Below are 11572 nucleotides of genomic sequence, written 5' to 3' on the forward strand. Positions count from 1 at the left end.
CACAATTCCACAAGGTCACAACCACAAGCCATAGGATACGGGGCTCTGGGAAACAGATAGATAACAAAGCGACCTTGCTTACCTAACACAAAGGTGCTGCAATGGCTTCCACTTCCTCGTCTTTCCCCCACTTCGTAAGCCTTCTCTTTCCCTCTTTCTCTCTCCATTGATTTACTGCTTTTAATTTCTGATACTCATTTTCTCAACAGAATTTCTCTTTCAAATTCTGCTCCAACAACTCTTCAGCAAGCCGTTCAACTGTAAAAATTCATTCTAATTCCAAGGCAAGTTGTCATTTTTCATCATTTTCACTGCTTTAATCGCATTATTACTTGCTTTCTTATCAAATTATTATCTCAGTATTTCAATTTGGGCTCTGTAATTTGTGGGTATAAATTATTGTGTTCTGGGTATATGTGTTCTGGGTATTGATTAGAATTTAGGCCTTTTTTTTGTACTATTACACTTGTTTTGTTGTTAATTGTACCAAAAACACTGTAATTAGTACCGATACGAGTCGATTTTAGACTTCTTATGTGACATTTTGGGTGTATAAACTAATAAGCAATTATAATCTGTCAATTATGAATTTAACATAGTATTAGTTTATAATATGAAACATTAAGGAGTTTATTTTCAATTGTGTAACAGCAATTCAGTCTTTGAGGCTTGTGACATTAGCATGACTAGGAAATGTGGTTTTAGGCTTTTAGCTTAGGTTGTTGATACAATACTTACAATAGTACCAATGTTCTATGTATATTGGCTATACAACTACTCGTACTCGTGTAAATTTTAAGATTGAACTTAAAAGTACATTTCGAATACTAAACGAGCCAAACTCCTACTCAATGATTGTTTGAGATATGAGATATCGGAAAATATATGGTTAACATAAATAAACCTAATTATATTATTCTCTTAATGATATTTACGGAAAATATATTTTCCGATATCTCATATCTCTAACATTGATCCACCTGAACTCGTTGATCCTAATAACAATGATACATGCTTTATGAGATAAATAGCGGAAATGGCTGGTTTTGATGTAGCCATTCTTCCACGGCCTTGGCAAAGTAACTTCTTGGTTAGTAAAGTGGTTTTATATTAGCATTTTTAGGGGAATGCAGCTTCCCTGAGCCCCTGACGGTGTTACGTGTATGTGAATCAAATTTAAAGTTTGCTGAAACATGTCAAGAGTATTAAGTAGAGTTCCGTGCAAGTGTACTATATTGATTTACATGTATCCTTGACCTCAAATGTAATTTGCAACAGGTTTTTTATAATTGCAGATGCTTTATCTATCTTTAGGCTTTTAAAAGCTTAAGAGAGTTTAAAATCATGGACTAGTTTGCTGAAACAAGTCTAATAACTTATTCAGATAATGCAGTGAGAAACTGTATGATTAAAGGAGAACAGTATTTGGCGTAGAACTTAGGTTTATGACTGTTAGTTGGAGACAAAGTAAAGCTGTTATTTTCGATTATTGATGCAGTCCTTCCTTTTATTTCATCCAGAAGCTCAAAGTTACTTATCTGTTATTATCTTGCAGGAAAGTATCATCCTTGAGCAAGAGAGTAAGCAAGTTGAGTTCAAACATGGAGAAATATGGACAACAACAAACAATGACTCGATGGTTTACCATCCTCATATGGGTCACCAGCAAAATCTGCCCCCACTAGTTACTGCCTTAGAAGATGCTGCTGCAGAGGATGCTGCAAGTTTTCATTTTCCTGGACACAACAGAGGCAGAGCGGCTCCATCTTCATTGACTAAGCTCATCGGTCAAAAACCCTTCCTTCATGACTTACCTGAACTACCTGAGCTTGACAATCTATTTGCTCCGGTAGGTCCTATTCTAGAAGCACAGAAGCAAGCGGCTGAAATCTTTGGGGCATCAGAGACTTGGTTTCTTGTTGGAGGTACAACATGTGGAATTCAAGCAGCTATCATGGCTACCTGCAGCCCTGGAGATACACTGATTCTTCCTCGGAATTCCCACATTTCTGCAATCTCTGCAATGGTCTTAAGTGGAGTGCTACCGAAGTATATATTTCCTTACTATGATTGTGATTGGGACATTGCTTCCGCGGTCTCTCCATCAGAGGCAAGTTCAAACTGGTGCTAGGAACTTTCCTGGTAGGATTTGAAGTAGTTCAACTGCATCTTTCTTTTTTTAAAGGATGATTATTTTTTAACAAGATGCTGTTTTCATGACAGGTTGAGAAAGCAATCAAGGAATTGGAATTGGAAGGTCAAAAACCAGCAGCTGTATTTGTTACTTCCCCTACTTATCATGGGATATGTAGCAAATTAAAGGAGATCTCTGATCTGTGTCATTCACGGGATATTCCTCTGATTGTAGATGAGGCTCATGGAGCCCACTTTGGTTTTCACCCACAGCTTCCTCTTTCAGCCCTCCAACAAGGGGCTGATCTGGCTGTTCAATCCACTCATAAAGTGTTGTGCTCTCTTACTCAGTCATCAATGTTACATCTATCTGGAAAACTTGTTGATAGGGAAAAACTCTGCAGATGCCTTCAGACCCTTCAGAGTACTAGCCCAAGTTACCTGCTTTTAGCCTCACTGGATGCCGCTGCAGCTCAACTAAGAGAGAACCCATCAACGGTTTTTGACAATGCAATCCATCTGGCAATCGAGGCCAGGAAAACAATGGAACAGATCCCAGGCATCTCGGTCCTTAAATTTCCTAATTACGCTGAGTTTCCTGCCATTGATCCGTTACGGGTGACTCTTGGCTTCTATGACCTTGGTCTCAGTGGCTATGAAGCTGATGACTTCTTGTTCAAGGATCAAAGAATAATTTCTGAGCTCACTGGGTCTCATTCCATTACATTTCCATTTACTCCAGGAACTTGTAATGAGCATGTCAACAGGCTAGTCTTAGGGGTCAAGAATTTATCATCATCTTCCCTCTTGCGTTGGAGGAAGAAGCAGGGAATGAAGCACACTGATCTGAAGCCCTATAATGATATCATAATGCAATTGAATCCACGTGAAGCCTTCTTTGCCAAGAAAACACGGGTGAATATCAAGGACGCTGTTGGAAAGATATGTGGAGAGTTGATATGCCCGTATCCACCTGGTATTCCAATAATGATTCCTGGTGAACTGGTCACGGAAGGAGCTTTAAATCTCCTACTGCAAGCTAAAACTTTAGGCGCTACATTAAGTGGAGCTTCTGATCCTGGTCTTACATCAATGGTTATCTGTGATGTGTAAAGCAGGCCTTGACTCACTTCTCAGATGCAAAGTTAAGTAAAATATTCTACTGTTACCGTGGACAAAGTTCAGTTTAAAGTGAGCTATTGTAGCGTCTTCTGCAAAATAAAAAGCTATGCATAGTTGTACAAAGAGAAGTTATTTGGTGCACTGGAGCAACTGGATGGAACTTACAGCTCGAGAAGCAATTTGAGTCCCTGTCGTTATCAGCTGTGTAGATTATAGACAAAGTATACATTAGTTATCTGGACCAGCGTGTAGCAGGGTCACATCAAAGTGACCTAGATGATCTGGTATGGTAATGCGGCTTACTGATTACAGGACCTATTTGGACAAGCATCTGCACACTCTCCGTCAGGGACAGTCATTTTGGCTCTAAATGTCAAATGTAGTAATCACAATTCAGAGCTGATTTTTCAAGTTATGTTGATTTACAAGATTCTTTGAATCCTTGCTAAAGTTCTCTCAATGCTGCATAGTTCTATAGAGTTGGTTTTGTGCACAAGATGCATATGAATCTTCTCTTAGATCTTTCCCTTAGCTAGACTTGGCAAAACCAATTTGTATCCATTTATCGGACCTAAACTAAACTGTACCTAAATTCGAAATGTAAATTTGGAAGTTCATGCCTTGATGTTGTCTTGAGCCAATCTTGGCCATGTGACCTACATTGTCTTTATAGTAAAAGTTTTGAATACTCCTTATTTTTCTTGGCAGTTTTTTCTGTTACCTTGATAATATTGAAATAGAAACTCCCTTCTCTGTTTATGTCATAAAAAAATCTGTCTCATCTCTCTTGTAAGAATTACTCTAGTCCATAAGTGTGGTTGTAGTTGCTTACAGCCAATTTTAACATCTCAGAAACTTATTCATGTCAGTTTCCGGTTAATCTGAGTATGCAAGATAGCTGACAGTAATCTGAAAACAAATTTAAAAAAATTTACATTTTCATATCTACATTCCTTTATACTTGTACATTTAGTATTTTACAAACCCCTTCTCCCGAGAAAAAAAAAAAACATTCCATTTCGACCGTTAGTTCTAATACAAATATTACTATACATGAGAGTAACAAAGTGACAGAAAAATTTTGAATTCTGTTTAGCATTTCATGTCTATTATACACTCGTGACTTGAGAAGCAGCAAGTTTTAAAAATATTCATTGGACTTAAGTTTATTGCTGCTCTGAGGATACAGATTCTACAACTGGGGCAGAACAAAATCTTCTCTTGAGCTGGAAAAAGAATGGAATGTAGACAAGAAGTCTACATCCCAGACAGTTGTTTTTTTGTACCTATCACACCACTCTGCATATTTTTGTCTAGGAGTGTTTCTAGTGATCTAGAATATCTTCTTCTTGCTTTCCCTGCTTCTTTCAGTAATTCTGCCAACCTCCGCTTTTCCTCATCCACAATAGGATCAGCTGTTCCGAGCTTCTCTTCTCTCATCACCACCACGAATTCTAATAGCTCAATTGCATCATCACATCTGTTTTACATCCAGGAAAATGTCAGAGAAATTACATATTGAAGTTTAATTCAAATGTATATAGAAGCTATATATGAAAAGAATGTTTTGCAAATAAATGAGAAAAAAACAAAAAAAATTAATTTCCTTAGAGATGAGAAAGTCATTTTCATCCTTCAATACTGATCTTGATCCCAAATAATCACTTCTTTTTGTGGTGCTTTATAAACTAGAAGTCCTTGAAAATATAATGAAGTAGTTACCTGCTTCTTCAATCCAATATTTGTAAATATGCGTCTACTACGAGGACTGTGAACCATATATAAAATGGCTGATAACTTGTTTCATTCTTGCTGATTCTAGTGGCGGTGTAATTGACATGTCATTTTTAGATGGAAATTTTAATGGCATTGCAGGATGATTGCCAAGGTGAAACTACTTTTACAATCACAGAACACTAAAGTGGAATTTTTCATACCTATGGACTCTGCCCACTACAATGGAATTTTACTCGAATAAAGCTGAAAATATAAACCAATGTGGTATATTATGCAAGAGAGGGAGGATGGATACATACCTACCAAGGGCATCATAAGTGCCTGCAAGATTACTGTAAACCCCTAAAGTATCAGGGTGAAACAATCCATATTCTTGCTCTAAAATACTCATGGCTTTGTCGAAGAGCTCAGCAGCCTCAGAAATTAGACTGAGCTGTACACAGGTAAGGCCTAGTTGATTCAAAGTGATCGCGTAAAGGGAAGACTTCTTTTCCCCTGAAACCTCAAACTTCAAAACAGAACTTTTAAGGAAGTTATATGAATCGGAGTAATTCCCTAGCATATAATTTAACACCCCCATTTGAGCTTCAATTCCTGCAATCTTGCTCTTCTGTGATGCCTCATCACTGTGTAGTTCTAGTGCCTTTTTCAGTAGTTTGATGGACATATCAAGCTCATTCATTGACTCATATATAGCAGAAAGATCAGTCAAACCATTTGCAATATCCTCCACGTCGGTTCCCTTGGGTGGTGGCTTAGAATATATCTCAAGGGCTCTTTCACAATATGATACTGACTCACTGAATTTCCCTATCTTGCTGTAAAGCTCTCCCAAACGAACAAAGACTGAAGCAACAGTTGGATGGCTCTTGCCTTTGCTAGACGTGAAAGCATTAAGTGCTTTTTTGTAAGTGAAAATTGCATCATCATATCGAGCCAAGGCTAAATATGCATCACCAATGTTACAGTCAACAGCTGCAACATCTGATTCCTGCCCATTGCAATGCATAGCCACGCTTGCTAATACATAATGTTCAAGGGCAGCTTCATAGTCGCCCTTTGAATCACAAATTAAGCCCATCAATCTTCTGTCTGCAGCTTCTTTGATTGAAGGGGGACAGCCATTTTCTTTATGGATATCCAGAGCCAGTTTACAAAGCTTCTCGGCCTCATCAAATTCAAGTATTTGAAGATAAGCCTCTGCTACATACCGACAAGTCTCTCCAAACCGGGGGTCTTTAACTCCAAGAACAGTTCTCTGAATCTCTAAACCAACTTTATAGAGATTAATTGCCTCCTCTATCTGACCCATCATTGCATAAATGTCACCCAACTGCATGCACCCCACAAATTTAGCAAGGGCATAGCTTTGGCCTAGCTCAATGTTAGGAATTTCTATGGATTGTTCTAGAAGAGGAATGGCTTCCTTGTGTTTTCCTGCAGCACAATGCATTGAAGCCAACATTTGCAAACAACTTACATAATCCAAACTCGGCCTCTTATCAGAATTAGCACAACTCTCAAATGATTTCTTTGCTCGAAGGGCAAACTCAAATGCCCTTTTCGGGTTATCACCCAATGTATTTATATCCCGAGCTTTCTTCAGTAAATATGGCCCTAAATCCGGGTTGTCAATTCCTTTCTCCACACCTCCTCGACCAGTTCCATTATGATTCTTAAAAAACTTATCTTCACCTGAAGAGCCTGATATCGATCTTCTTGAGGCATTCCTCTTGCCACTAGGAGGCTTCTCACTAATCGTTTCAACATCATTATCCTTCCACTCCACTTGCCTTCCCTTATTAATCTTCCTCGGCTTCTTCTTCTTCTTCACACTTTGTGGTGTTTTATCATGTTGCTCTTCCACAACAACCTCCTTTATATCCTCCTCAGTATCAACAACATTATCAGCTCCCACAAGATGTCGAAGCTCAGAATCAATCCTCGATTCATTACCATAGCTTGTCACGCTATGAGTTGATTGAGATTCATCAGAGCTTTCCATATCACAGATATTTTGATACAACTGTTCTATTGAGTTGTCAACAACATTAAGAATTGCTAGATCAATTGAACCAATACTAGCAGAACCAGGACTCAGAGGACTTATTGGTGATGCATGTTGGTTCTTATGGCTTCTTTTGAAGTTATATAAGCTCCCATTGTGGCTCGAATTCCTCTCTATATCATCATTCATATCCGATCCAGGCATTCCTATTTCGAAAAATCATGTCAATCCACATTCTAATATACAATGTGCAATTAAATTCAAGAAATACCAAAACACTCACCTTAAAAATGAAAATTCTACCCACATTTTGTTCCTAAATGAAGGTCTTGTTTTACTCAATAGTCATAATCCATATCAAAATCTCATTTAATTTATTCATTCACTAATAATTTATCAAACATGGTTTTTATATCAATCATTTTTAATCAATCAAACCTCACTTTCATTAAAAATTTAATTTGCCTTTCTTTCAAAAAAAAAAAAAAAATTAATTTGCCTATAACCAACCAAACCCACTAATTTCATATCTTATACACCTTTCATAAATGTTTACAAAAGACAAATGAAATTTTATTAGATATCAAAGGAAGTACAACATTTCTCTTTTCTCCTTTCAAAACAGAAAATCAATGAAACAGAACATATACAGAGTTCTATTATGCAAAATCCAAAAATACAAATTTCTATCCACCAACATTTATATAAACACGAATTCCACAATGGTAAAGTTCTAATATCATATGGGAATGTATATAATTTATTTAAACAAACAATGAACCAACACAAATTCAATAAAAATTTACAAATATAAAACAGAACAACAAAAATTCATATACATTATGCAAAAATAACAATAACACCCACATTGCTTAAAAAATAATGAAACTTAGAAAAATTACACACCTTAATTAATAAGAAATCTTCCAAAAGCTTCCCTGGAATGCAAGAATGAATCTTTTTTCTGGGTTTAACACCCAGAAAAAAAAAATTAAAAAAAAAAAAATTAATTTGAGGAGGAAATGTAGGTATGAAAATGAACCAAAAAAAAAAGTAAAATTTTGAAAATAGAAATATAATGGGTAATTTATATTGTTAATAATATTATTTAAAAAGGGGGTTAGCAAAGAAAGGGATGGAAGGGTAATTAAATTTTGAAGCAAAACAAAGAAGGTGACCTTTCTCCCACCACCATTTGCAATATTTTTTTTTTTTGGTTAATATAATTTTCTATTTTGAAGGAAATAATTAAAATGAATATTTTGGGTGGTTTGCTTAGATTACAGGTTGGCGCGAATAACGAAATTGTAAGTGTGGGAAAATGGAAGGACATTCATTCTTGTTGAGTGTGAGAGTTTCGCTTCTCTGTATGTGCGCTTGTATGCACATGGACGGACATTACTTGTAGATTTTATCATCTCTTTGAGGTTTGTTTTGCTATGTTTTCGGTTCGCCCATGTGTCATCCACTTGGATTTGCTTCGTCTTGGGACTTGTGAGCTCTAGGTGAATATTTAATGCAAAAATTCCAGAAGATAGAAGAGTAGTCTCTTAAAATTTGGCCCACAATTATTTGTTTCCTTTTCACTCCATTTTCATTTCTAAATCAAAATACGACCGGATCTGATAAGTGTAACACTTAAAAAAACACGGAGGGGTACCATTATGTAAGGGTAATAGTTACCCTTTATTTGTTACCTCTCAAAAACTTAGGGTCTATTCATATTTACTGAACTGAACTGAACTGAACTGATTAGAGCTGAATTAAACTGAACTGAACTAAGCTGAAATGAATATTTTATGAGAGAGGGAAATTAAGAGCTGAACTGAACTGAACTGAACTGATTGGAGCTGAACTAAACTGAACTGAACTGATTGGAGCTGAACTGAACTGAACTGAAAAGGAGTAAATATGAACAGACCCTTAGAGTAACAAATATCTTACTCTACTCTTAATAAATACCTTTTTCATGGTGAAATCAAATAAATAACAAGGTAATAGCTATATGATCCCTCCCCCCTCCTTATTTGTTTCCTTTTCACTCCATTTCCATTTTCTAAATCAAAACGCCCTCTTAGGGCCTGTTCTCTTACGTTGAAATTCAGTTCAGTTCAGCTCAGCTCCTAATTTCCTTCTCTTATAAAATATTCATTTCAGTTCAGTTCAGCTCAGTTCAGTTCAGTTCAGCTCAGTTCAGTTCAACTCAGCTCAGTTCAGTTCAGCTCAGTTCAGTTCAGTTCAATTCAGTTCAGCTAAGTTCAGTCAATGAGAACAAGCCCTTAGTCCGTTCTATTAAATTAATTTTATAATAGTTTTGGTTGTGGGGTACTGGGGTTTATATCTTACTCTTACAACCGTTTCATTAACCCCATTGCTAAACAAAGAGGACGGAGTGAGTAATGGGTCAATCGCTAACTTAACTCAAAATAAAGCAAATGAATCTAAAGTGACTTGAGTCATAATTTGCTTTCCATAGGATATAGATGGCTAGTTGGCCGGATTCGACTTGGCACAACTGGTGATCACCGGGTTTGGACCCGATTCGACTTGGCACAACTAGGGGTCATGTATGGTTGTAGGGGTGCTTATCGAGCGAGTCGATCACGAGCTGAGGGTTGCTCGACTCAACTCGAAAACTTTTTACATGTGCTTTACTCGTGCTCGCTAAAGTTTCGAGCAAATAAAACCTGCTCGACTCGTGCTCGTTAAAGTTTCGAGTCGAGTTAAGTAGCTCACGATCTACTCGTTAAAATTTTGGTCCTTCTATTATTATATGCCTTTATTTAGTTTTTGTTCAATTTATATTGTTTTCCTTATTATATATAGATATTATTAAACATTTACTCTTTTTTCTATGATATAAATTAAGATTTAATAAGTGTCAAATTTGTTTAAAGATAGTAACTTTGTTTGCAAATTCTATATTAATATTATATTATCGAGTTGCTCACGAGCTTATCGAGTCGAGTTAGAGCTTGCTCAACTCGTGCTCGTTGACATCTCGAGTCGAGTCGAGCTAGCTCGAGTCGAGTTTTAACCAAGCGTTGACCGAGTCGAGTACGAGTTGCTTGCGAGCTGCTCAACTCAATTAGCACCCCTATATGGTTGTTTCGTGGGTCCAAATTTTCCATTCCAACTCATTTCGACCCAAACCACATAACCCGGTACAAACTACCACAACCCACTCAACCGCAAACCCACGACCCGTATGACCCACTGAGCACACAATGGTACAATACACAACTTAGTAGCGAAGTATTTATAGTATCAATAATTGTTGCAGGGCTTTTTGTCATGACAGCCTTATCCTCTTTAAAAACCCAATCATCATTGTCATGATAGATCTTTTTTTCTTTGATGGTCCAATCCTATTTGTCAAGCGTATTCACCTTTTATGGCTATTTCAATTAGAGCTCAAAACGGAAAGCCATTTTTGCACCCTAACAAACCAAAATACCAAATTGAAAATAAATGACAATACATATAGAGTTATAGACTATTATTGTACCAATTGGTTGTTGGTGTAGTGGTGATTGGGACTACACTTGGTAGGGAGGACCCGTGTTCGATCCCCCGCAACAACAATCGGGAGGGGACTGGAACCTAACCACCTATAACTGATCCCCGAATCCGGATTAGCTCAAAAGGTGAACCAGATGGAACACCAAAAAAAAAAAATATATACTTTTATTGTCTATGCTATTTTCGATGAAATGAAATTATATTTACTGAACTGAACTTATTTTTACTGAACTGAATTTATTTTTACTTAATGTTATTTTTTTAAGGTGAAGTGAACCGAGCCTTAGATGTAAAACAATTACTCGATCAATTATAACATATTGTGATACATCAAATATCACCATATTTTTACCATCTTTAGAAAATATAGTTTTGATTTTAACTATTACTCTGTAATCCTCTTTTTTCATAAATTAAAATCTTTTTTCATATATTAAATAATTAATAAACAAAAATCAAAGAAAATTTTGAAAAATACCACCAGCAATTATACTTATTTTTTTTATAAAACCACCAACAATTTAATTTAATCTTTTTTTTTATTTTTACCACCAACTATTTTTAAAACCTTAAAAAAATACGACCTCTTTTCCAAACCCACGAACATGATGTCACCGTGGGCCCCACTAGCTACTTTCTCCTTATTTCCCTCCTTTTCCATCTTTATTCTCACAATTCTCTCCCTTGTTCTCCCCATTACTTCCCTCTCTCCTCATTTAACAAACACGTACTATTGAATTCTCACCCACCCAAATTGAACGTGAAACACTACATTTATCACTTCTTTTTCATTCTCTCTCCTTTTTCTTTCTAATATTAGGGTTTCAGTACTTTTCTCTGTAAAACAATTGCAATGGAGGGATCAAAAGTGTAGCCAAAACAACTACATTGGTGTGGGGGAGGGGCAAGGGTTTAAATTTTGGTGTTGAAAGTCAGCGAGGGAAAGGACAAAATCGAGGTAATTTTTTTTAATTGATTATAGAAAACCCTAAAACAAATTAATCAAACAAAAAGGAATGAACGGGGAGCTATATTTTTACAAGACTTCCA

General features: G+C 36.4%; 2 protein-coding genes across 3 annotated transcripts; one reads left to right on the plus strand and one right to left on the minus strand.

Annotated features, from left to right (window-relative positions):
• LOC145556234 (uncharacterized) lies at positions 1–3943 on the plus strand. Its single transcript, XM_081617886.1, has 4 exons — positions 1–134; positions 210–284; positions 1556–2110; positions 2224–3943. The coding sequence occupies exons 1-4, from the start codon at positions 102–104 to the stop codon at positions 3244–3246; spliced, it is 1686 nt and encodes a 561-aa protein (XP_081474012.1). The 5' UTR covers positions 1–101; the 3' UTR covers positions 3247–3943.
• Positions 3944–4175: 232 nt separating this feature from the next.
• On the minus strand, positions 4176–8438 carry LOC145556235 (protein KINESIN LIGHT CHAIN-RELATED 2-like). Of its 2 annotated transcripts, XM_081617887.1 has the most exons (3): positions 7907–8438; positions 5292–7206; positions 4176–4735 (listed from the first exon to the last, which is right to left on the minus strand). In XM_081617887.1, the coding sequence occupies exons 2-3, from the start codon at positions 7202–7204 to the stop codon at positions 4513–4515; spliced, it is 2136 nt and encodes a 711-aa protein (XP_081474013.1). In that variant the 5' UTR covers positions 7205–7206; positions 7907–8438; the 3' UTR covers positions 4176–4512. The 2 variants fall into 2 exon arrangements, with proteins under 2 accessions (XP_081474013.1, XP_081474014.1); XM_081617888.1 differs by lacking the exon at positions 7907–8438 and having other exon boundaries at positions 5292–7881.
• Between the last annotated feature and the right edge of the window lie 3134 nt (positions 8439–11572).

This window comes from Chenopodium album, chromosome 8, assembly GCF_948465745.1.
Source record: "Chenopodium album chromosome 8, dcCheAlbu1.1, whole genome shotgun sequence".
NCBI classification, from domain to species: domain Eukaryota; kingdom Viridiplantae; phylum Streptophyta; class Magnoliopsida; order Caryophyllales; family Amaranthaceae; genus Chenopodium; species Chenopodium album.

Bases quoted from the DNA above. Each gene is read 5' to 3' on its own strand.
- LOC145556234 (XM_081617886.1), top strand. From the start codon at position 102: ATGGCTTCCACTTCCTCGTCTTTCCCCCACTTC. The intron at 135-209 runs GTAAGCCTTCTC...TTTTCTCAACAG, and splicing joins CCTCGTCTTTCCCCCACTTC to AATTTCTCTTTCAAATTCTG. The intron at 285-1,555 runs GCAAGTTGTCAT...ATTATCTTGCAG, and splicing joins AAATTCATTCTAATTCCAAG to GAAAGTATCATCCTTGAGCA.
- LOC145556235 (XM_081617887.1), bottom strand. From the start codon at position 7,204: ATGCCTGGATCGGATATGAATGATGATATAGAGAGGAATTCGAGCCAC. The intron at 4,736-5,291 runs GTATGTATCCAT...GATGTAAAACAG, and splicing joins ACTTATGATGCCCTTGGTAG to ATGTGATGATGCAATTGAGC.